Source organism: Phlebotomus papatasi, chromosome 3 (assembly GCF_024763615.1).
Source record: "Phlebotomus papatasi isolate M1 chromosome 3, Ppap_2.1, whole genome shotgun sequence".
Lineage (NCBI taxonomy): Eukaryota > Metazoa > Arthropoda > Insecta > Diptera > Psychodidae > Phlebotomus > Phlebotomus papatasi.
The window spans coordinates 84079867-84107396 of NC_077224.1; the positions used below are offsets into that span (position 1 = coordinate 84079867).

Sequence of the window (27530 nt, forward strand, 5' to 3'; positions counted from 1 at the left end):
ACTTCATATTTCGATATCTGAAATGATCGTGCAAAAACTGTTTTCGAAATTGAATGCAAATATATTTTAAATTTATTCTTGTTTTAAAAAAATAACATATTTATTTTAACGAACAGATACTTTAAAAAAATTTTACTAATTCCGAAAATTAGGTTTTCGAATTTGACTTTGAAATGCAAAAATTTATTTAATTCATTGGTTTCGAAATTATTTCCTTGCAATATACAATTTACAAAATTGATAAAATCAACATTTAGAATTTTATTGCTGTTACAGCGTTTTTTCTTTTATACGAAAAAGTATTTATAAAATGTATTCGCTTGTAAATTGAACTATTCCTCGAACAAAATGCCTTCCAAATGGTAAAAAGTTCATAATTTAAATTATAACATTAATTCCATTAATTATTTATTGCATCATTTTAATTTAATTCTCCACAAGTTCAGGAAACTTTATTGATTCGAAATTTAAAGAAAACCAAATTTTTCTCAGTTCGAAAAGATTTTTTTTTTAATTCGGTTGAGTGTTCGAAAACAATGTTTGTCAAATAATTAAAAACAAGTTTTCGAACTTGTTTTGATTTCAAAATTTTAAGAGATTTTTCTTTAAAAGTCTTATTTCTGCAAAAACTGTTTTCGAACATGAAAAATAATCAAGTTAACTGAAGAAAAAAATCTACCTTTAAATGAAATAAATCACGTCTTCTAACTAAGTTTTTCGATTGCACAAATTAAAAGATTGCTTTGAAGTTCGAATTCACTGCAAACTAATGTATTCGAAGACGAATTCGAAATACTTCTGTCGATTACAAAAAATTAAAATTTACTTAGAAGTTCATAATATTTTTAAGTGTTTTTAAATACAAAAAACTCCAGCCAACTTAAAAAATTACTAACCAAATTGAATGAATTAAGTTTTCGGACTTATTCTTTCGGTTCAAGATTAAAGTAGAAAATTAAGATTCAGTTGCCTAGGAGTTTAAATTTTGTACAAAATAGTATAATTGCACACGAATTCGAAATTCTTTTATCAACTACAAAAGTTTAAAATAAATTTTAAACTTAATTTTTTTTATTAAAAGTGTTTTTATTAAAAGTGTTTATTAAAAGTGTATTAGGACATTCTGTTACTTAAAAGTTTCAATTTTCTGCAAAATAATATATTTGATTTTGAATTCTAAATTCTTCTGTCGTTTACAAAAAATCATTTGAAAGTTCATATCATTTTCATCTTTTCGAACTCGAAATGAAAATTCACTTTTCGAACTTATTATTCCAACTGCATAAATTCAAAGATTCAGTTGCTTAGGGAAGTTCGATTTACTACGAAATATGATTTCGAAATTCCTCTGCAGTCTAAAAACATCACTTGGAAATTCATACTATTTTCATTGAAACTCTTTCGAACTCGAAATGAAAATCCGCTTTTTGAACTTATTTTTTCAGCTGTACAAATTAGAGGACATTCCGAAGATTCAGTTACTTAGATCGTCGATTTTTTTTACAAAATAACGTATTTGAACTCAAATTAGAAATTTTTCAATCAACTACAAAAAATAAAGATTAACTTCGAAGTTTATAATGTTTTCTTCAAATCAAAACCTATTTTAAAACACACAAAAAAATCAAGCCAACCTAAAACAAAATATTTTCTAGAAGAACTTAAGGCTTCCCGCAAGGGGAGTTCGGAACATCCATTATTACTTTTCTTTATACAGGGATAGGATTGTCAGTCCCGTGCCTGAATTACTTCACTTGGAACCATTAAAAATAAATAAGGCTTCAAAAAAAATGTTGTACTAACCTTTCATCATGAAGGGCCACATTGGTGCTTTGATGGCGGCTTGAGGTTCCATGGAAGGCTGTACATTGAGCCAGAGATCCCTGTTGGCAAATTCGTAGAAAACGGCGATCATGAGGAGTCCGCTGGGGATGCAGTAGACAAAGAGGAATCTCCCCATTCCGTCCATGTGTTCAGGCATTGGTCTCAGTGGCGGAATGTCCGGTTTCCGACGCCTCATCAAGTATCCAACAAAGAGATTCACAGAGCCAGAACACCTGCGGCCAAAGAGACATTAGAACTGGACCTTGGGCCAGGCATAAAGCCAAAAGAAAACTTTTCACTCACCAACAGCAGAATAAAGGCATCGCCACGAGAAGTCTGAGGGCGCGATCCGATTGATTGCCAACGTAACAAGCACCTGCAATGAGGAAAAAGAATCGTTACAAGTCTCCCAGCCATGGCAGACCCCTTTGCGGGGAACATGCTTGTTAATCATCGTCACAGTGCACATCATTGATCAATTAATTCGATTCAGAAAACATTTCTTCGCAGTCATTCTCTGTCAAATGACCCAGAGAAAATCTTTAGCCACGCAGCAAATCAAACAAAGTTTTTCATTTTGATTCTTGCCGGTTGAGAACCAAATGGATTTGAATTAACAAACAAATCAAATGAAACATTCCATGATATGGACCCTTCTATTCATCATCAATTCCACATCCATCTCCAGGTGCTATTCTCAACGTATTTTAGGAATTGAAACTTTCAGAGAATTTCCATTGAAAACATTTCTCAAGAGCTATAAAAGTGATTTTGTATGTTGAAAAATTAGGTTAATTTAAAATGTTTTAGGTTATGTTAACCCTAACCTCAAAAGTTATGAAAGAAGATAAATTTTCAATAAACAGCCACGGCAAGAAATCATGCATACATTTCTTAAATCCTAACCTCATTTAATTCTAATTTCAGAAATTTAACAGATTATAATCATAAAGTTTCTCGTATATTTGTCAAATTCTTATGATTGAAAATTAAATGATTGAATGATTTATTTATCTTTTCTGTCTCTTTTATGTGAGAAGTCCTGTTTTTATGTGAAATTTTCTTTTTTGGTTAGGTCAATCATAACCTCTAATTCAAGAAAAAATCACTTAATCAAATAAATTCCTTCAAACTTTTTTTGTAAACAATCTCATTTCCTGAATAATAAATTGTTAGTAAAAAAGTTTCAAACAAAGAGGGTAAAGTGATACAAGTTGGACAATTCGCCGGTACAAGTTGGACAGGGATTTTTTCTTTATAAATACAGTACTAATTTTTTTAAGCACAAGGAACCAAATAATAAAACTAAAGCATTAAAAAATATATAAATAAAAATGAAGTATACTAAATTTATTAAGAAAAAGCTCTGTCCAACTTGTACCATTTTACCCTAATTAGTAAAACTATGTTTTATAGAAAAAGAAAACAGTATTTTTCAAAATAAATATTTGTTTTCTTAATTTAAGACTTACAGTGATACCTTTTGTACAATAAAAGTGACAAAAACAACTTTTTTTTAAATTCATGGGCCACCGAAAGATAAATTAATACTAATGAGAAAACTATGTAAGACAATCAGCTAATAATCAGGCGGTAAACAGGTCTACCATTCACGGTTCACTTAGGATACCAATCAGCGATCAGCGCGATCCCGAAGCTTGATCGCATGATCAGCGCTATTTTGGAGACAGATCGCGCAATCAGTTCGATATTGGAGACTGATTGCTCGATCAGCGCGATCTTGTAGACTGATCGGGCAATCAACGCAATTTTGAAAACTGATTATGCAATCAGTGCGATCTTGGAGACTGATTGTGCAATCAAAGTAATCATGAAAACTGATCGCGCATAAGTGCGATATTGGAGACTGATTGCGCGATAAGCATGTTTTTGGAGACTGATCGGACAACCAACGCAATCTTAGAAATTGATCGCGCGATCAGTTCAATATTGGAGACTGATTATGCGATCAACGTGATCTTGGAGACTGATTGCGCGAGCAGCGCGTTCTTGGAGACTGATCGGGCAATCAACTCAATCTTGGAAACTGATCATGCAATCATTAAGATCTTGGACACTAATTGTGCGATCAGTGCGATCTTGTAGACTGATCGGCGCGATCTGCCAATCTGATACTCACGGTTCTTTCTCTGGCTATACTTATTCAGCCCCTGCTGATAATTCACAAACCTGAATGATAGCGCTCTTCCAATGAAAAATTAACATGGTTTTTAGCACTTTACTGTTCTCAAGTGTTTCTACATTATCGACTTTTTTTGTTGGTTCCTGTCGGGACTGTTTTCCCCAGTCCTCTCTTCATTATGTTCTAAACCCACCAAACAGTCGTGACAGGAACCATCACAAAGAAAAGTCGATAATGCAGAAACACTTGAGAACAGAAGGTGCTAAGGAAGTTCAGCAGAAAGATTTTCCCTTTATATTTTTCCTTATTGGAAGAGAACCATCAATCATTTATCAAAAAAATTATTTTTTTTTAAATGATTTTTTATTCTTATAAAGGTTTCTTCTTATAAATATAGAAGATTAAGTATAAAAAAAATATTATAAAGGATCTCAGCCAATGTACATATTAAAATATAAGTAAATGTATTTTAAAAATTCAATTGTGTGACCTGTATAAAGCACAAGATAAATTCATAATCACATCACAATACACTTGACAGCTGTCATCCGATATTTAGATGACAGCTGTCAAAGAGTTAAGAAATTGTATTTGTTTTCCATGTCTCAGCGTTGGTGACCAGTCTTCTTTTTTAATTTTAATAAATTTCAAAATAATGTAAAATAAAAACACTTAAGCGTATTAAATTCTTTTTATGCAAATTCCAAACAATAATGGGTTAAAAACTAGAAAGAATTTGTCTAGAGAAAATCTAAAAAAATATAATTGATGTCTCAGTTACCAAAGACACATCATATCGAACCATAAAATAAGCAAGAATAATCTAAGACACATTACTTTCCGTGAAATCATTTTAAGATCTTTGACTAAAATTAGACCTTTTAATTCTATTTTGTTATTTTTTGTTCTTGTCATCAATGGTCTAATAGTTTCCGTAGTTAGATTTTTTTAGTTTACTAATTTAATTGATAAGGTATGCTTCCGATATTTTTTTCAGTTCAATTGATAAGAAAATAAAAGAAAAAGAAAAAAATAACGCTGCTTTTGCAAAGAAATACAAACTAAACATGTTTCTTTAGCACTTTACACTGTTATCAAATCCTTCTGCATTATCGACTTTTCTTTTCATTGATTACTGTCACGACTGTTTTATGGTCTTAGAACATGCCGAGAATTGGAGATCACTCTCGAGTCAGGAACCAATATAGAGAAAGTCGATAATGCAGATGCACTTGAGAACAGTAAAGTACTAAAAAAAACATGTTCAATTTTCATTGTAATAAAAAAGTTAAATGAGATTTATGTCTCGGCTAAACTGTACTATTATAACATGTTACGTACAGTATTTTGACTCATCATTACGGCGTTATCACACTTGCACATTAAAATCTTAATATGTGATTCACATTAATTGTCGCTTGTGAGCGTCCAAATATGTTATTTGTGTCTTTGAATCACTTAATATTTGGGGTTTTTCTATTTATTGATAAAGAAGTAGACTTGGCCTGCAAAAATAAGTTTAAATTTAACTAAAGCATAAATATTTTTCACATTAAAAAATTAAAGAGAAAATCGCATTAATTTTTCGTATTAATGCTATAAATCAATTTGTATCAAATTTTGCGGGCCAAGTCTACCTTTTTATCAACAAATAGATCAAATTTTGAATATAAAATGATTCAAACACACAAATTACACATGTGGACTCTCATCCGCGACAATTAATGTGAATCATATTAAAATTTTAATGTGCAAGTGTGATAGCACAGTTAGATATGTACATTATTGCCTTTTTTAATTATTTCACAACTGACGGGTAATACCTGATTCTGTCCTAAACCTCCCTAAAGTATAAAAGAACCAACGGTTCATGTATCAGCTTATTCCAATTATATTTTATAGCTCATGAATATGTGTGTCTCAGCTGAGTATCGTCTGCATTTCACGATCAATATACTTGAACCCAAAAGTGTGAATATTTAACGCTTCTTTCCAATTCCCATTCAATTAAATTTACATCTTTTGTTGCAGATGGCAACTTTAAAAGAGATCCAGACACTCGAAAACCCTCGCAAACGATCTCGTTAAGAATTCATACAGAAATGGTACTTTGTTCCTTTGGCAAAAAGAATTCTTTCAACTTCTCAACTGGCGACTTCTTCATCTCACGTGATGATCTTTTGAGAGTCTCCTCATTCTCTGTTTCTTCCACCGTCATCCCGTGGTACAAGTGATCGTCATGAATGAGTGACGTCCGCGAGATTGTTGGCGGCAAAGTTCTCTTGCTCTCGAGGATCACTCGACATTTCACCCAAAAAGAAAACCAAAGGAAAAACGTGCGCAAAGATTGGACAAAAACCAAAGGGAAAGACAAACTCAAATAAGAAAAAAAAACCGTTGAAATCTCTCAAACTAGCTCAAGTGCTTCAACTTGAGTTGGATCAGCCAAGATGAAGAGAATTCCTCACCTGAGACATTTATATTTAATACGATGTTGCTGGAATGTCAACAGTTTGAGAAATTGCACGCGAAAAATTATATAAAATTAGAGGAAGTGCATTTTTCACGCATTCCACTCCCTTTTTCTGGAGGTTTTTTTTGTTAGTTTTTTTGGGGTCTCTGGTCTTCCTTCTTTGTTGTCTGGCCAGAGAATTTACCTTAATCACTCATGACAAGTGAAATTTTTACTTTGTAACTTACTTGTTGGATTTTGAAGAAGAGGTATTTCATTGTGAAATTCCTCAGGCACGAGTCATTTTTCTCAGATGATCTCTTCTCACATCCAGAAAAATCTTCCATGTTTAGATAATAAACAAAAATGTTTGATAGAGATACCCCTAAGAGGTACTTTATCTCATTTACCTGCTAAAAAAAATCTTACATACCGTAAACAGCGTAAAGAAAATATAGAAAAATGGTGCTATATCAATAGAAAATGAACATGTTTTTTAGCACTTTACTGTTCTCAAGTGTTTCTGCATTATCGACTTTCCTTTACATTGGTTATTTTCACGACTACCTATGTGGTAATGTCTCGATCTCGACTGTTTACAGTCGACAGTCTCATCAGTCGTGACAGGAATCAATACAAAGAAGAGTCGATAATGCTGAAGCACTTGAGAACAGTAAAATGCTAAAAAAAGACATGTAGGGTAAGTGTGCCAAATTTCGGCATAGTTGCATGCAAGCGACAAAGTCTCAAGTTTGAAATGTAATATTTTTAATATAAATTGAATATTTTTGTTACTCTTTTATAAAGAATGTTGCTTGGAATCTTACAGACAGTTTATCATTTTTATTTTCTCTAAAATAATTCTTAATATATTTTAAAATGAATAAGAATGTAGACATAGCATTGGTGGCCTATTTCGGCCACCTTCAATGTCTTTTACAGATCATCTTGCTCGTTAAGGCGACATTTTTTGTTATTTTTTTGCATTGTAAATCTCAAGAGTATCCAAAAACTAAAAATTCATGGAAATTCGAGGAACAAAAAATATGGGCGAAATTGCAAGCTGGCCGCAATTTGGCACACTTACCCTACTTTGAAAAATGAAGGAGGGAAATTTTTCTTCTGAACAGTCTTTTTTAGCACATGACTGTTCTCAAGTTCTTCTGCAATATCGACCTTCCTTTGTATCGGTAACTATCTAAATTGTTTTCCCCAGTCCTCGCTGTGTTCCAAAACCACTAAACAGTTACGACAGGAATAAATACAAAAAATAGTCGATAATGCAGTAGCATTTGAGAACAGTAAAGTGTTAAAAATTTCACTTTTCATTGGAATAGCACCATTATGATGTTATTCTAATGAAAAATGAAGAGGGGAAGTTGTTGCGGAACAACATACGAGTATATTATTATTATATTATTTTAACCCTTTAACGACGAGACAGTTTTTGCTGATAGAAAATCACCAATAAAAATGAAACCGATAAACAAAACTTGTAAAACGTCTTACATCTAACCTTCGAAAAGCCAACAGAATCTGATTTGGTGTATTTTTTTGTCTCTATGAACGATAGGGACAAAACTAGCTAAAAAATTTAAGTAATTTTTCTGACGATACCAATGACAGGTAATTTTCACTCTAAAGAGAAATATTATGTTTGAGTATTGTAGTTCCATGTTCTAAAACGGTTTTGCTTAAAAACAATTGGAAGTATAAAAAATAATTAAAATCAATTTTCAATATGAGAATTTAAAAATTCGCCATTTTTTAGCTTTAAAATTTACTATATAGCAAATAGTTGGAGACTTGCAAAAAATATCCTAGATTCCTTCAACCTTCTACTTTGCAATTACGTACAAACATAAAAAATAAATAACTTCAGGTTTTCAGGAAAAATTATTTTCTTTATGGGACACCGGTGTTCTTATTGTCCTTAAAGGGTTAATCGTTGTTATTGTTCCTAATTCTGTCCCCATCTGTACAGTTCTATTCTTATTCGTCTGAATAAGAATAGCACTATTAACCGTATTCCGAATTTATTCGAATAATAGTGCACTTTCAATGAAAAATTAACATGGTTTTTAGCATTTTACTGTTCTCAAGTGTTTCTGCATTATCGACTTTTCTTTGTGTAGATTTTTGTCGGGACTGTTTTCCCCAGTCCTCTTTTCACTATGTTCTAAACCCACCAAACATTCGCGACAGAAACCAACACAAAACAGTCGATAATGCAGAAGCATTTGAGAAAAGTAAAGTGCTAAAAAAATGTTCAGTAGAAAGATTTTTCCTTTATATTTTTTATTGGAATAGAACCATCAATCATTTATCAGAAATGATTTTTTTTGTGTCTTGGCTAAAAGGTCGTTGATGTTCGAAGAATTTAAATTAAATGTTTGAATTTTCTAACAAAATTTTCGCACAAGGCTAGAAAAATTTTTAAAATACCACGCTAAAAAGCTGTTTATTAAAAGTTATTGCGTAATTTTAAAAATAATAATAATGGGATAGGAATATTAAGAATTATTATTAAGGAATATTATTATTCCTAACAACAAAGTGAAGACTAACACCTGTTGAGATTTGTTACAATTCGAAATTCGAAAGTGTTTGTCTTCAAAAGCAATCTTCGAATATCTTTTCTCACGGCCTAACACTGACTGTGAAAACTCAGAATGGAAATTCTAGGCAAATTTCCCTTAGTGGTTCGTTTCGGAAATAAATTTTCCCCAGGTTCTCTTACAAACTTCCCAAATATGTCATGGCTAAAATAGAAAATCTGGCAGCCCCACCATTGTATTTCGAAATTTTTCGAAATTGTCTTGAAGAGTATATTTAATAAAAATCAAAATTAAGGTGATCAAATTACTTGCAGTAGAAGATTGATCGACATATCCGAAAGAGTGATTTATATTCTTTTTCCTATTTCTGTACTTCATGGTTTTCATCATTTTTTAGGAAGAAAATTGTATTTTATTGGCCTTAAACACAAGTAGATTTTGATTCTCCAATAGTGTCTTGGATAAAAGGTAAATGGAAGTCTATTTGCACAAAAAGTCGTTAATGTTCGAATAATTCAAATTTAATTTCGAATTTTGATACTAAATTTTCGAACAAGGTGGGAGAAATTTATCTAATATCACACTAAAATGCTGGCAATAGAGTTACTCAGTGATTATGGAGTGATTAAAGAGACAAAAACAATAAACGTTGTTGCTTTGTGTTTTTCCTCATAATAATATAAAGATCGTCACATTTTGACGCTTGAGCACTTCGAAAATTCGAATAGGATGTAATTTCCACCACCTTTCGAAAGTATTAAGAAGTAAGAAAGTCTCTTCTTGGATCTTGAAATAGATTTTCGAATTTTTCAAGATCTACTTCTGTACGGAAAGATTGTCTTAAATAATATTGATTTCAAAGAAGAATTGTGCCCCAAAATGTTGGTAAATTAAAATGGGATATTTCGAGTTCGAAAGAATATTTTCAAATTCGAAATACCCTTGTTTGAATGCTGGGTAAAAGTGTAATTTTTCCAGTTAATTTTTACCAATCAATTGACAAATGATAATTGTGTAAATACTTTAAGTACTTAACTTGTACTTACCGTGGTATATAGTAAGTTCTTTCAACTTCGAAAAACCCAAAGGAAAAAAAAAAGAAAACCATTTGCAGAAAAAGCGTTAAGTAATTTTAAATGAACATTATTGTTGCTATAACAATCTCAAAGACATGAGATTTAATTTCATTACCAAGATCATGATTATTCATTTGCACATCATCAAAAAAAAATCCCAGGCAACAGGCAATAAAATACGTATTAAATACCAAGTATAGCTGGAATATAATAATGGAATTTAATACAAGATAAATTTATTGTTAATGTGCTTTTAAATATTTCTCTCATTACTTTTTCCTACTGGGCTTAACTCTAATAAATCAGATTCTCTCTGAATCATTGCGAAGAATGTTGCAAATGCACCTCATTTTAGATGCCTCTCACATAATTATCTTCTATTCTTTTATCATCGCATTATTAATTGCTCAATCTCGGAATTATGCATGATATTTCACATGAAATTCGAAGAAGAATGCAAAAAGAGGAAACACTTCGGAGATAAGTTTATCAATTTGCCCAAAGGATTCCTCCATTGAGCCAGCAATTTGAGGTAAACGAAGGCAAGCTTTTCGATTAAAAATTGAATATTTTATTAAAAGTGCTGCTTCACGACCTAATCTTTCGCTGTTGCTACCACAAGATCACCTAATTTATTACCCTTCTCTTATCAAACACTTTATTGGCGCGCGCCAAAAGCAAAAAAACCAACCCAAAAAAATCGACAGAAGAAAAGATATATAGTTATAAATTAATTGGTCAAGAAAAAGGTTACCTAAACTAAGAAAAGAAATACTTTATACCAAAATTTCATATTTTTGAAATTTAAAACTTATCCTTTTTTAAATTTATTTTTTTATTTTAATTTTTAAATGAGTTTATTCAAAAATTTCTAAATATGATATATTTAAAACTTCTACACTGAGAAAAAAAGGAAGAGCGATTAACTTTTTTCCTCGTAAATTTAACACTTTTTAGGTGTAAAAATATATCAACATTTTTTAATGTTAATTTTACACCTTTTTAAGAATAAAATTAACATGAAAAAGGGTAACTTTAACCCCTAATAACCTAAAAAGCATAATATTTACACAGATTTCGGATCGATAATGCAGGGTAAAATTAACATTTCCGGAATGTTATTCTAACTTTTTTGGATTTCTCTCACTCTCAGTGTAAGCATATTTGTATAATTCAAAGGGCTACCACATGTTCTGACTGAATTAAATAATGTTCGGATTTAGTAAAACTTTTTAGATTAATTCTATTTTGTTTTCGACCATGTTCCGTTGATTATGATTCTGATCAATTCTTTAGTGATTTTTTTTAGTGATTGTTTATCTATCCATTTTGTGGTAAATTTTAACCCCATTCAGTGGTTGATATTATTCTACTTTGTTGTAAATTCTATCCCATTTCGTGTTTGACTCGGAAGCAGCCAAAAATCCGAATGTTCAAAATCCTGCAAAGGATGAAATTATATGGAGAGAATAATGTGTAGAAAAATTTCTCAAGACACAGAAAGTTTAGTCGGAATTTAGGCTTTCGGGCTTTTGACCGAGACCCGTTTGTCTTTATCCAATTTGCTTACTGATTCCAATTCGTTCTGTGATCAAGGATATACAATTTTCTGGTCGTTTCTACCCCATTTAGTGATTGTTTTTACCCATTTTGCGGTTAATTCTACCTCATTCAGTGTTTGATTTTATCCCATTTTATCATTGATTCTACCCCAATTTGTGATTGATTTAAAAACGTTTTGTGATAAATTTTACCCCATTAGTGTTTAGTTTTACCCCATTTTGTGATTAATTCTATTTCGTTTTACAATTAACTGTGCACTAATTCCACATTCAAAATCACTGTTTCAGTAAATTTTATTTTTCTTACATAACCTCTTCTCAAAGAAAATTCACAATTTAGCGAATTTTCTGCAATTATTTCTCTCAGTGCTGAAGGTCGCACTGATGAAGAAATTGAGGTTTTATTTGTTTTCTTTTGTATTTTTCAAGTGGAAGTTCCTTCGGCAATCACAAGATAACGTTATCAAATGCAATAATTGCCAACATTCTCTTCCACCAAAACACGATTCTTTTTTTCATTCAAAGTTAATTTTCGGCCAAAGAACTTTCAATATGTTCCCAACACGTTAAAATCTAATCTTACTTTCTTGACATTCTCAATCAATAATTCAATTGATTTTTCATTACTCTTTCATTGGAATTTCTCTTCAATTTTTGCGTTATTTATTTTTCAAAAAAAAAATGAAGAAAAAAAAACAGCGATTGGTATCAATGGCATTGTCACCTACTTGAGTGATTGACGAGTTATCGTCAAAAGAGGCGATTAATACTATTGGGTGAGGTGTATCAAAAAAAAAGTGCGATATTGGCTGACTTCTGAAAAAAAAGCTGCCAAGAAAAAAAGGTAAATTTTGAGAGTTTCGGGGAAATCGTGTTATTTGTCCGTTGGATTTATTGGCAAGCACATTAAACGTTAGTATTTATTTAAATTTTTAATCACTCAAATGATTTGTTTTGATGAGTTTGTGGACAAATTTGAGTGGTTATTTTGGCAAAGAAGCGGCAACATCAAAGGGACACCTTCCCAACAACTCCACTACCACTAAATTGAATTTATTAGCGTTATTTATGGTTTGATATGAAATGATAGAAAAGTCTCAAGTTACACCTATTTTTTCTTAGAGCTCTTTCCTATGGGATTTCTGGGTGCAATTTGACACTATGGCATTTTGCTTTAAAGTTTTTTTTTCAGATTGAAATCTCACGAGGAGGTATTTTCAAATAAAAAGAAATTTACGATAATGGGAAGTGAAAGAAAAATATAATAAATAAATAAAAATAGGCCAGGATGTTAAGTACAAAGACTTCATTCATGTTTTACTGATTTGTTAAATGAAATTGATATCTATTCATCCAAGAGAAATGCTGAGGGGGAATATTTGTTGACAAGGAGTGACAGCGTGTCATTGATTGAGTAGTTTGTATTTTTAACCCAAATTTTACCCCAAAAAAAGTTAAAGAGCCCAATACAATGCGTTTTCCTGATTGAAAACAGTGAGAAATGTTTCAATACTGGCTAAAAGTTTAAGAATGCAAAATTGAGAACAGTTGACAGCGCCACTTGCGGGAGAAAACAGTTCCCTCACGCGGAGGAACTGCTTGTCAGTGCTAGTCACCTCTAAGCAATACACTGAAAGAAGGGTAAAAAATATTACCAGAAGAGGAATTCTGTAACCGTCTGACAATGTCATATGACAAATTTAGAATTTTCATGTGTTAAATTCGGGAAAAATATTCGAAAATGCAATTCATAATAATTACCGAGAGCTTTACAGAGCTCCTTCACTGAGAAAAAAAGAGGGTGCGATTAACTTTTTTTCCTCATAACTTTAACACTTTTTAGGTGTAAAAATATATCAACATTTTTTAATGTTAATTTTACACCTTTTTAAGGGTAAAATCAACATGAAAAAGGGTAACTTTAACCCCTAATAACCTAAAAAGGGTAATATTTACACCGATTTTGGAACAATACTGAAAGGTAAAATTAACATTTCCGGAATGTTATTTTAACTTTTTCGGATTTCTCTCAGTGTTGCAATTGCGATTTGATGTTTACTGGTCTACCGTATTGTCCTGTTCCTAAATTTACCGCCGAAATTTGTCATATGACAATGTCTTATCGTTACTGAATTCCCCTGGGGGCACGAAATGAGTGTTATCAGAATTAAAATCCTACACTCATTTGAGGATTGGTGTTACGCTTAAGGTTAGTTCCAAATCTCATTAGGTTAAATTCCAGCCTTATTGAATACTAGTAAAAATAAAAGGGTCAAATTGACCCTTTTCTACAAAAATGGATCATATTTGATCCTTCGAAAGGTTCGCTTGAATCTTTTGAAATTTTGTATGCACATTTATCACGATAGATTATGTTTTATCGTAAATTTATTACACCTATCATATTTCTCACAACTGAGCGAACACAAAAGATGACTTTTTCATTGTTTTTATTCGTTTATTCCAGAGTTAAATAGGTGTCAAAGCAGTGACCCTTTCAAAGAATCATCGGTAACGTTTTCATTTTTAACAGTAAATGTGAAGCTGTTTGAGGCTCGGTTCAACACTTACTGAGTGTAAATAAAAGCTTTGTCATGGAAATTGTGTTTTCCTGAAATTTTCTTTATTATTTTATTTAATTTTTTGAAACTATGTAATTTACTTGAATTTAATGAAGAGGATAGTTTAAAATTCTTTTTTTCTACATCAATATAAATTGAAAAATAAAAAAAAATATTTACCATGTTTAGTGTTCATAAAACACCCACGAGTGGTCACTCACGAGCTCGAGTGTTCATGCAATACTCGCGAGTGTTTGTAGAACGCTCGTTGAGTACTTATTTGAGTGTTGACGTTAATCTAATTTTAGAAAAATATAAGGCTTGTACCAACAACACTCATTCTAAAGCATGAAAGGAGTTAAGCCAAGCCTTAGTGCGACTTGTCACAACACTCATTTAAAGAAAATGAACTTTGATTCAACACTAAATGTAGGAATTTAGTGTATTATCAAGTACAACTCCGGGTGGAGTTGTTTTAACACTCATTTTTACCCTCACTTATTTAAAGATCTTCTCTCACAGTGTAGACGTGCTTTAGACGCGAAAAACTTTTTTTTAAATAACAAAGCCTGAAATAATTCGAATATAAAAATTTAACTGTCAATGTCACTAGAACTCAGGTCCGTCTTCCTCAAGATGGCGCTCTGGTAGAACATAGAATTCTACATTTTAACCGTAGAAAATGTAGAAAATTATTTTTGCAAGAACAATAAGCTTTTTCTCAGGGGCATGACGTTTCCTATGTTTTCCCCTAATGTTTCTAGCGTGCCGAAAAAACTTTATAGTTTATTCGGTATTTTCTGTTATTGTGAAATGAATTAGCCAAAAATACAAATACAAAATAAAAGCCAATTCAATATGGAATAGGCAACCGAAAACCCCAAATTGGCAACCTACGTAGTTTCGGAGATATCTCGCGAAATCTGTACGAAAACAGGTAAAAATTTACACTAAAACTGGTCTCATTTTTCAGAGCTAATGTCACCCCCCTGCTTTTTCTAATACTAGATAAAAATTTTTATTTTATTTAGCCCAAACTATCAATCAAAAGAATTTCCTTTTAGCACTACTTAAAATGCCACACACTCTATTTGTGCATTCCATACCATCTTCTTTCCATGAACTAATTAAGATTTTCATGGTTTCATGTGATAATTAAGATTTTCCTGCACTCAAAAGATTACTTGCAAATGATCCATACTATGAATTGCAAAATTTCTTCAAGATCACAATGCGCCAGAAAGGAGAGGAAGAACAAGAGGAGAAAATTGTCAGAATTGCAGCAATGTTTGTATGGAAATTGTCGTAAAAAAATACGAAAACACTCCTCATGCAATTATCAATGCAATTCTTTGATGCTCTGAGCAATTTTACCACAAGTTCAGACATTTGAGTTTCACTTAATTGGAAATTCTCATTAAAAAACATGCTTCAGTTGAGACTTTACAGAGCACTAAAAAACACGTTCAAACACTTAAGAACCCAATGGAGGATTATTGAGAAGAAAAAAAAATTATTCATTTATTGAAACTTAACCCCATTTTGCAAGGCGCAAGAACAAGGCAGTATATTGCTTTTGAATTTGCATAAAAAGCATTTCTTGCAGCATATTGACATTTTTTAATTCATAAATTTATACCTATTTTACGACTAGCAATTTATTGTTCTCAATTGCTCTAAAACCTGGATAGGTTTTCTATGGGTAGAAAACATCCAAGGGGTAACTCATTGCGTGAAACCGCTGACGAACCATTGAAGAAGTGTTTCGGGAAACCTTTAAAAAATGAAGAATTTATAAAGAAAACCAGAAAATGGTCTTCGAAACCTCAGAAACACAAGAAACTAGCTGAGGAAATTAAGAAAGTTTTCCCAAAATGTTTTGCAAAATTCAACAAACACCTAAAAAATCGCAGAAAGACAAAATAAATATAACGAGATTACAAATGGCTTGAGAGAAACCAGAAGAGACTCACTTAAGAACCTAAGGGAAACTTCAAGAAGCCAGTGAAGCGTAAATTTAGCTTCAAGCACGGGAATCCTACAAAATTTACTGATCAATCCAAGACAATTTTCGTTAAACTTATAATTTTTCTGACTAACCTAAGATATAGGTTCCGCCAGAACTTCTTTAAGTTATTTTTACTGAGAAAAGCTTTAAGGAAGTGGATAAACTTTCAAAAGGTACAGCAAAAAGCTGAGAAACAAAAGGAATTTTGTGCGTTCAGGAAAATGTTGCAAAAAACTTTTTTTTTAAAAATGTTCGTAAGGAGTAAGGCAAAAACTTCTTAAAATTGTTATTTTCGTATAAAGTAAGGTGAAGTAAAAAGTTCTGAGGCCTTTCCACTAAATGTCTCTAGTGAGACAATATCTCTTAATATATAAATCTCATCGGGTCACGTGACAATTTTTGTTAATTTTTCGGTGAAGATGATGCTATTACTTGATGCAGTCAGTTAAAAATCTTTCCATCTTCAGCTTAATTAACTACACTACATCCTTTCTAGTTGCTTAGTTGAAATATTGATGAGAATCTTAAATTTTATGAACCCTTTCTGCTTCATGCAAAGTTACAGAATAACTTTTCCAGCAGACCTGACAGACTAGTTTCACTAGTGAATCGTTCACTAGTGAAGCTTTCACAGAGTTAGAGAATTACTGCACAGGATCAGGACACATTTTGAAACCATTTGCTTAAGAACAGGTCTCAGCAAGAAGCTGGATGCATTAGTATAGTATTTAACGGACAGCGGTTCAACCGGACGTTTCTACTGTGTACGGACTTGAGAGGTCGCGCGTATCGGCAGTAACTGTGAGAAAGCCTAAGACCTCAGAGAGTCAGTCGGGCCGCCATTCGGGAAGAGGTCAGATGGCTGAGAGGATTAGAACGGGATGCTGAACCTTGATCTCGCGAGGACAAGGAAGACTCTCCGGTTGTTCTGGTAAATTGTATCCTAGGGTACTACATTGGTGTCACACGAATTGTCACAAAAGAACCTATTGCGCACCGTATTGATATCTGCGGTTCTTTGCTGAAACGCAACGAAATCAACCCATTTTTGAAACGGATGGTGACTGGTGATGAAAAATGGGTCACATGCGAGAACAAAAGTTGGGAAAAATCGTGGTCCAAGGGTGATGAATCGGCGTAAATGATTGTCAAGCCTAAATTAACGGCCAAGACGGGTTTACTGTGTATCCAATCAATGGCCAAACGTTCAAATCTGATTTGTATTGTCAATAACTGACCAGATTGAAGCATAAGATCGACCAGAAGCTCCCAGAATTTGACAATAGAAAGGGTGTTGTGTTCCATTAAGACAACGCTAGGCTGTATACGTCTTCAATGACGATCCAGAAGCTCCAAGAACTTGTATGGACGGTTCTATCGTACCCGCTGTATAGTTCAGTCAGACCTGGCACCAAGCGTACAAAACTGTCCTCAAAAGAAGCTTGTGAAAATGAGCTAGTCAAGTTTTCTACCGGTATAGTAGGTACGAGAACTTATGCAATCATGAAATTACAAAATTTCCGGAAAAATGAACGAAAGTTATCAAACAAAATTGCGTACATTTGATATAAATCGGATAATCCTAACTATGTTAACACTAAACCTACCAAGACCCGGTCAAATTGACCGGATTAAAATTAACACATATTTAAACGGTACAATTGCTTTCTTTTTTCTCTTTTTCCTATTATTTATTATTTTCGTTCCTTTTTCCTTTTTTCTGTGTTATTTTTCTTTTTCTTTTTAAAATCTTTTTTTCTTGCCACGCGATTGTAAGAGAGTTGTAACCTATTTGTTGTGGATTTTTTAAATAAATTAAATTAAACGGTACAATGACACTATCAAACTTTATGAATTTTTTAAAATATACCTATGCAATATATTTTTCAGTCTTTAAATTTTAATTTTTTGCTATTTTCCAAGATTTTATCCTATTTTACCGTGGTTTGTCATTTGACCGAAAAACGATTAAAAACAGTCGGTAGGTTTAGTGTTAATTTCATTTTCAAAATAAAGCTTAAAACGGCTCAGTACTTTTCACTAATATTTTAAAGGCTTTATTTTAGAAAAAATTAAAGTTTAATGTGGTTAATTTTCAAATCTAAGAAATCTTTTTCTTCATAAGTTTAAAAATTAATTTCTAGCACTTATTTTAAAAATAGCGAAACCTAAGAAACTCGATATCCTTATCAATGAAGAATGAGTAACCCCTTGGAAAAGTCCTTTGCAAAGGCAAAAGGAAAGACATCTATTGTGTTTCTTAGGATGGAAAAAAAGAATATATAGTGCAATAATCTCTTCTCTTTTTCACCCCAGAATCACACCAACAAGTAGCCGAAAAGAGGAGCACTAAAGAGGTGAGAAAACTTTACAAACGACAAAGAGAATTATGAGCAACTGAAAAGAAGAATTTACTTTCAAACAAAAATCTAAAGTAGCCGCGAGGTACAAAACTCCAAAGACTCTCTTTTTTTTCTTTAGCTACCTTCAAAAATCTTCTTTTTGTGCGTAAACAGATGATGGTAAAGAAAAAATCTAGAAACCGAAAAGAATTCAAAAGACACCGGAGAAGGAGAATAAATACAAGTGAATTTGTGATAATCTCTAATTCATTTTTTTTCTTCAACACTCATTTAACCAATGTTTAATCATTTGTCCTCACTCCTGAAAAGGTGTATTTAACAAAGTGTTTTTTTTTTCTTCGTCATATTCTCCAATCTCGGTATAAAAACCTCATCTTTTTCTCCACATCTTCCCGCATCTAATCAAAATATAAACACTCCTCACACTTTCTTTTCTTGTTACCAACAATTGTCGGTAAAACATTAAAAGAAGCCTCGAAAGACGAGATAAATCATAAATAATCTCATGTCTCGGAAGTGAGCAAAATGTAACGAGAATCTTTATCAGACACATGGAAGTATTCCCAAAGCGCGGCAGAGGAAAAGCCAAAAAGAACTTTGGGATCAGAGCTGAGATAAGAATGCTTTTAGGATTATAGATTAAAGATAAAAGATTTAAATTGTTCGAAGAGCAAATATATTGATCGTTAAGGATTCTGAAGATTATCTCCTCTCAATGTTTTTATTTTACTGGAGATTACTTTCGAAATGTCTTTCGAAATTTATTCGAAGATCGAATGAAATTCGAAAATCATTTATAAACAGAGAGCAGAATTCTCTAGTAGAGAGTAGCAGAATTCTCTAATGGTTTTGAGTTGGTTGAGTTTTGGTTTTGGTTGTGGTAAAATTGAATTGAATTGAAATTGAATTTTGGCATTGTCACTCGTGAGTCCGAAACCTGACAATACCCATCTATCTTTTTCTCATATCAAATCAGTTCAAAACTGAAATCCATTGATTTTTTTCTAATGTAATCTCTTTACTAAATGATATTTTGGAAATAACGTCCGTCTTGGTTGATATGTTTAATTCATTGTCATTAAGATTGCCAGAAATCTCAATAATGTGACTTCTGACAATGTCATGGCAACAGAATCACATTTTCGAAAAAGTTCCCCTGAGATTTGAACGCAATTCGTCATGCGGTGCTAAAGAGTTGCAGAATTACCCTATAGGATTAATTTTTCCCCACACAGTTGTGAATTTATTTTGAAATGTGAGGTTATGCGAACAAAACCTCCAAAAAAACTATAAAGAATTAAACATTTTCCAAATCTAAATGATTGTTTTCTTTAGTTTTTGTATTTGAATTGGCCTAAATTCTGAAACCATCGAGAAAGCTTCAAGACGTAAAATTGGCCAATTATCTTGGAATCTTGATCTCTATAAGACACAAACTGCGAATATTCTAAGATCTATAATTCTAATTCCAATTTTTCTTTGATTCTTCATATTGTTCGAAGGAATTTAAGAGTTTAAGGCTCAATTTTTTCTTAATAAAGGATATATAGAATACCGAATATATAGAAATTGTCTAAAAAAGACCCTACAGCGAATTCCGTAGAAAACTTTTTTTTGTCAAAAATGATCTAAATTGATTAAGCTAAGATTGCTCCAGACTCTTCCCATATTCACATTTGGAAATAGATCCTGTACAAAATATCATTGATGTCCGAATTCGAACTCAATTTCGAATTTTCAAACTAAATTTTCTCACAATATTGAGAAAATTTGAATTTATAGGGGAATTATAAGTGAAGACTGACACTAAAGTCACTTCGAAATTCGAACAGGAAGTATTTTTTTTTAGTCAGCGCATGAAACAAGAAGTTTAAATGTATTTTGTTTGGATTTCGAAACCGATCTTCAAAAGTTTTCTTCGAAAATCTTCGATCTTTTCTTTAGGAATGAAATAACTGAGAAGTATTGGCCTTAAAAATTTAATAGCTTGAAATTTGATCCTGTACTTGGTCTCAGAATTCAGACAATTTCTTTTATAAAACACCCAGTGTTGCAAATAAAAAAACTTAAATTCTAACTCTAAAAAAAAAAGTTCTAAAAGTTTTTAATGCTTTTTTGGACCATTTAAATAAAATAAAAACTAATACAGTGCCCGTTCTCTAATCCGGCCGGATCGGTGTAATCCGGACGAGTTACATTTAAAATAATTTTGAGGTTATGTAAGCATGTGTGTTCAGCAATGAAAATGAATTATCCCGTTATATTTTTGTTTAATAAATGAAGAATAATAGCTTAGAATTCTCTAATTATATCTTTTTATTCTTCATTAAAACTTTTATTTTAATTCTACAAAAAAAACTTGTATTATATTTTCGAGACGTTGAACAAATTCAAAACATCCATCCGGATAACGAATCTGACATTTGTCATATTATCTTTAATCATCCGAATAACATGACGGGCACTGTACGTACAAATATCATATCTGTATAATTATTGTATTTGAAAGGGAGGTTATGTTTTGTATATCCTCTAGAAAAATTATTTTTCGGGTAATTTTGATCACCATATTTCACTTGAGGTGCAACTGACGTTAACTCATTGATTTTAATTTTCCTAACGATTCTTTCAAACCTAAAAATAACATAACCTCTTTTGAGAAAATGTCATAAGGAGAGGTTTTTAAATAATTAGATATGAACATTTTTTTCCAATTCGTAAAACTTCTCTTGAGTGTGTCTTTCGGGACTTTTGCATCAGTAATAAATCAAAGATAAGTATATTTTCCATTTTAGAGTTTTTTTTCTGTAATTTGTTTGAAGTTAGTCATAGTATAACCTAAAATTCGAAAATTTTCTCTTGGATATTTCTCTCAGGACTCTTTTGCCATTAATCAATCAATGATCATAGTGTTTTCATCTAAAATTTCTACGCGGAATTTGTTTGAGGTTAGGAATGATATAACCTCAAATTCAAAAATAATCCCTTGGCTATTTCTTTGATGACTTTTCCATTTTTAATCAATCAATGATCGCACTGTGTTTCATCTAGAATTTCTTCAACTCAAGGTGATAATTTCTTCCACTTACCCAGCAATTCATCGGCATCCACGAATCTCGACACAAGAACTGCCACAGTTTGAAGAGCAGGAACACCCCAAGCTGTGAGTTGAGTGAGAGATGAGTAGGAATCAGTTCGGAACTTTGGCTGTCCAGGACGCTCAGTGAGGTTCTCCATGCGAGTCCTCCGGACCGCCAAATGCCAGTAAAAGCAGAGAATTGCCCACCTGACGAAAGGAATTTGAAGGCATTCATTAAACATTCTTTCTGGGATGAAATAAACATTCTCTCAGGGGGGAACTATTTAAATTCTCAACTCTGTAATAAATTAGCAGTGAAGAAAAAAATTCGTTTGATGTCTCTTAATTGGTTTGTGTGTGGAAAAATCATTCAACTCGCGTGGCTCAGAGAAAATTTGTTAGAAATAAACATTCTGAACATCAATCCAACTCCATTGGGGTTCAGAATTGAGGTGAAAATGATTAGAATTTGTGCAATTCCCCAAGGGTGGTCTCCACTCTACCATCATCTACTTACTCTCCACTGACAATATCTTTCAACTAGATTTTCAAAAAAAAGAAGTCTTTGGAAAACTCCTAGATGGGATGAAAAAAGAATAATGAGAGGCACTGGACTTGAATCTATTTTTATTGAGACACTCCAAATCCAAATTTTTTTCCGACATCTTCACGCATTCGTCTGTTTATTTTGAAAATTTGTGTGTAGACGTAATTTTACACATTGCTTTCACGCCGTTCATGATGTTTTTCCTCTATGGAAAAACCACAGAAAAAAAGGCACAAATGCTGATAAAATTAAAGGAAAAAAAATAGAGTAAAGAATAAAATCCAAATGATATTTTAATTCGTTTCCTTCACTATTTTATTGCTTTTCACACTGACTTTCCATCCCTCGCTTGTCTTCAAGTAAATAAATCCGACACCATGCTTTTCCCTTCCTTTCACGTATCATTTTCAAATCACATTTTTCACCCGATTAAAAAATAATATAAATAAATTCTCCCCTCTCTGTGGTTTACATCTTCCTGTCTTCGCTTCATTTTCCTCATTTTCCTTCTTTTGGCGCAGAGTTTGTTTTGAAAATCAGGAAAACTGTTTTTGTATACAAAATTTGTTTTGTTTTGCAATTTACCAAAACAAATTTACTAAATCTTTTCGCATAACTTTAAAAAAAAAATTAAAAAACTAAAGTTCTGTCAAGATTTTGTGATGATGCAAGCTGAAATACTTTAAAGTATTCCGAATTTTATAATCCAGGATCTTGAATTCAAGGTTGGTAGGATGATTTCCGAACTTTTCGAAAACTTTAGGGAACTAGTTATAAACTTAGTTTTAAAAGTATAGGACCCTTGAGTTGAAAGATTAGAAATACTGAACCTGGTTTATCATAATAAGTTTGAAATTGAAGGATCCCGTAGTCGGAATCCTAGACATAAGTCTAAGATTTAAAGTACTTTAAAGGAGCTTTACAATATGAAATAATAAAACTAAAATTCCTACGATTAGCTAAAAGTTAAAAGTCTTAAAGTTCCAGAACACTTTGTTTAGATTTTTGTAGCTGCGATTTACGATTTGTTTTAAAACAAATTTAGGTTCTTAAATCTTCTACTAAGTATTTCTACACTGGTAAAAATAAAAGGGTCAAATTGACCCTTTTCAAAAGGATGGATCGTATTTGACCCTTTGAAAGGTTCACTTTTGTATCTCTTCAAATTTAGTATGCTCATTTATCACGAATAATCACGTTTTATTGTAAACTTATTACTGATATCATATTTCTCTCATCTGAGCGAACACCAAAGATCACTTTTTCATTGTTTTTTTATCCGTTTATTCCGGAATTAAATAGATGTCAAAACCGGGACCCTTTCAAAGGGTACCTGGTGACCCTTTCAAAGAGTCAAATATGATCCATCCTTTGGAAAAGGGTCAATTTGACCCTTTTATTTTTACCAGTGTAAACCAATCAATCAATCATTTCATTATTTAATAATGTTCTCTATATTTTTTGTTGATTAACATTAACGCAATCAGTCCTGAGATCCTGAACTTAACCCTTTAAGGACGATTGGGTCACCGGTGACCCAAAAATGAAACGTTTCCTACGGTCTTCTAAAGTTGTATTTTGCTCTAAAAAGTTAGAAAAAAATGATTTTTTCTGATCCTCGATTTTTGACTTTCTCGTCTTTAAAGGGTTAATGAGGATTTCAGACCAGGGGGTTAAGGCTACTTCTGAAGAGCCTTAAATCCTAGATAACAACTAAACTTACTGGTTATTCAAAATTAGATATATTCAAACCTAAGTCAATGTTTTTTTGTAAAAATATGGAGCCCTAATGCTAAGCCTTATACGGGCGTCAGACTTAAGATTTGGCCATATAGCTTAATTTTTCTAAATTGCAATCAATCATGATTTTTTGAAGAACTTTGACTGAGAGTTGAATATTAAGGATAAATGATCCATCAATTACATCCAGGAAGACTAATAAAATTGATTGTTATTTAGTTATTTAGGATTTTGAGATCTGTATAAACTGGGTTAAGCCTCTAGTCAGAAAACCGTTTTAGGTCAAAAGCCCGAATAATTGCCCTTTTTACCTAAGCTCCTGAATACTGAGCATGGTTTCTTAGATAAAGAAACGATAATTAGATACGATAGTACAGGAACAGATTCATGTAGTAATCTATTAAGGTTAAATTCAAGGCAATTAAAGCTAAAATTTATAACTGAGCTTAAGATCCCAGGGTCTCTGAATTCATTCAATCTTCAGTTACAAAGCCCATTGCGCTAGGATTCCATGGATTGGCTTAATATTCCAAGTGATTCTTATTTGAATAATACTAATACTTTGGGATAGATATATTAAGATTTCAAAGTTATACTTCAAAGTTCTATCATTAACCTCAATACGGTATGCTGTTTTTACTTGAACCTTACTTTATAGGAGCCTAAAGTTGAGATAATTCACTCAAGCTCACCTTTTAGCACTGTACTTCAATTAGTAGCTCTTTCTCGTGAATTCGAGCACTTCGCAAAGGTGGGACGCTTTTTCATCTCCTTTTCTTAAAGATTTTCGGTTAAACTATTTCAATTTCAAGGTCCACAATCCTCCAAATATGATTCCTAATTTACGTTCTTACGAAGAAAATTCTGTATTTATGCCTGATATTCTACTATTATTTATTTGAAATTACCTTAACATCTTTTATTTTTTGTAGAACATTAAATTGAAATCTAAATTCGGGTTAAGGCATATTACAGACTCGCCTTATACGCTCTTAAAATCTAAGTTTTTGTGGGTTTAGCTTAACTTCTCTAATTTTTTATTTTGCAAGAATTTGAAAACAAAAAATTACGATGTTATTTACGATTTCAAAACCTACGTAAATTGAACTACACCTCTACTCTGTTATACTGGCTTCAAATCTTAGGCTAAGCCGTAAGGCTTAAGTTTACTTATGTCCAATTTTGCCTTAGGTTTGGATTATGAAAGGAAAATGGCCTATAAGAATGTGAAAAGACAATAAAAGTGGTTGCTGTTTAAGATTTCGAGGATTATGGGAACTGGCCCAAATTCCTAGTCTAAAGACCGCTTTAGAGCTTAAATAAACTTATGTCCTATACACACTTAAGGGCCTCGACAGAGCTGAGGATTAGCCGAGAGACGGCTTAGTGTAATTCGAAATAACGATTCAACTACATTTCCATAATTTTCCACTAAGTCGCCTCTCGGCTTAAGTCGTAAGTGTGTCTATGGCACAAGAATTAAGATTTAAGCCGAGAGGCGGCTTAACGTAATTATAATCAAAATAATGATTTGACTAAATTCCCATCAATTTCTCATTAACTAAGTCTTTTCTAGGCTTAATCTGAGAGACGAATTAGTGAGTAACTATTGAAAATGCAATCTGATCATTATTTTGGTTATAATTACCTTAAGCCGTGCCTAGGCTTAAGTCATAAGTGTGCTAGGGCATTAGGCTGGAGCTTTAGAATATTTAGCCAACAAAATTTGGCCGTAAAGATTTATTCCAAATTTGAAAGCGTGGTATCATTGATTAGGTTGTTTGCAAAAGTTTCTTTTACTTAATCTTTTACAGCCAAGTTTTACAGGCTGGATATTACAAAACATCAGCCTGTTTAGAGAATTTTAGCAATTTTGAGCAACAAGCAATTGCAGAAATTGAAGAAAATATATTTGTACAAATTAACCTAAAATTTTCCTAAGAACGTCATCTGTCAAAAATTAGGCATAATAAAAAATTAAATATTTGAGATTTTTTATGGTGCCAATTTAATAGAAAATGAACATTTTTTTAACGCTTAACTGTTCTCAAGTGCTTCTGCATTATCGACTTTTTTAGTGTTTGATTTCTTGTCACGACTATTTGGTGGTTTTAGAACACGACCAAATCTGAGGAAAACAGTCAAGACAGGAAGTAATACAAAGGCAAGTCGATAATGTAGAAGAACTTGAGAACAGTCATGTTTTAAAAAAAATATATGATACATTGCTGTCTCTCTATATGCACAGTTTGGGTACTTTTTTGGCAGTTCTCTCTCTGAATATGCACAACTTTTTTTGATATTCCCAACGGTTTTTTTCTTTCTTTTAATAAATTATCATTTTTTTATTGTTCTAGAATTTCCCGTGTTATTTTAAATATAATATGAGACAGAGAAAATAAAATTAAGAAAATTAAAAACAAGAAAAATTAGTTACCAAGAAAATAATTTTCTTTATTACTTTGTCAAAATGTAAACAAATTGATTTTGAATGCAACCGACACAAAAGCTGTGCATATAGAGAGTGTGCATATAGAGGAGACAGCACTGTATATCAAATAGAACATGATCATGCTTTTTTTTAGCACTTTATTGTTCTCAAGTGCTTCTGCAATTTTAACTTATCTCTGTAATTGGTCCTTGTCTGGACTGTTTGGTGATTTTAGAACACGTCGAGAACTTAGAAAAACATTCGTGATAAGAAACAACACAAAGAAAAGTCGATAATGTAGAAGAACTTGAGAACAGTAATGTTTAAAAAATTATATGTTACCATTTTCAAGTGCTTCTGCATTATCGATTATTCTTTGTGTTGGTTCTTGTCACGGCTTGTTTTCCCCAGTCCCCACTGCATTCTAATGTCATCAAATAGTCGTGAAAAGAACCAACACAAGGAATAGTCGATAATACAGAAGCATTTGAGAACAGTAAACTCCTAAAAAAACTTGTTCATTCAACTCCAATTTTCAAATGATCAATCAGGCCAATCTCATCATCTTAAATCTATCTTTTCTGCTATCTCTGGTTATTTTAAAAATTTTAAAAACTCCCTCTAAATATATTTATTTATTTGCTGTGGGTAATTTTTCCTCTCCATCCACTTTTTTGGGTAATTCTGGGGAGGCGTACTGAAGAAAATCAAGCGAGTCATGTTGAGAGAAATTTACTTAACACCCAGCAATGAATACACATATCAAGGAGGAGGTTTGATGAAAAAAAAAATGCTGAAGGAGGAACATGGATGTTAGAAAAAAAAAACGCCAAAGAAAAACACCACAGACGAAAAACTAACAGTGAGACCACAAGCAAATAAACAGTCAATTTGAGTGAAAAATTTATGAATTTTATTTTTAACTGGGGGCCCATCAAGAAGCCAAGAACAGACGACGAACATGCTCCTCTGGAAGACACATAACATCGGGGAAAGAGATTGTTGGCACAGCAAATGAGGTGAGAGGGACGGACAGGTGTGAATGTGTGTATTTAGTGTGGTAAAAATAAATATTGAGAAATGTAAATTGGAAATAATGTCACATTATTTGAACATATTCGATGTACACAAACGGTCCGGGGGAATTGTTGAGCTTTTGGAAGAGGTGCAAAGACCACGATAAATG

At 32.2% G+C, this 27530-nt stretch overlaps 1 protein-coding gene across 2 annotated transcripts in view; it reads right to left on the reverse strand.

Moving 5' to 3' along the window:
* Positions 1-27530, reverse strand: part of LOC129806097 (frizzled-4) — a 70886-nt gene that overhangs the window by 1992 nt on the left and 41364 nt on the right. For both annotated transcript variants that reach the window (XM_055854448.1, XM_055854447.1), the window contains 3 exons: positions 21637-21833; positions 2128-2200; positions 1804-2057 (listed from right to left, as the gene is read on the reverse strand). In XM_055854448.1, the coding sequence (XP_055710423.1) occupies positions 1804-2057; positions 2128-2200; positions 21637-21833 (524 nt within the window). The remainder of the gene's footprint in view (positions 1-1803; positions 2058-2127; positions 2201-21636; positions 21834-27530) is intronic.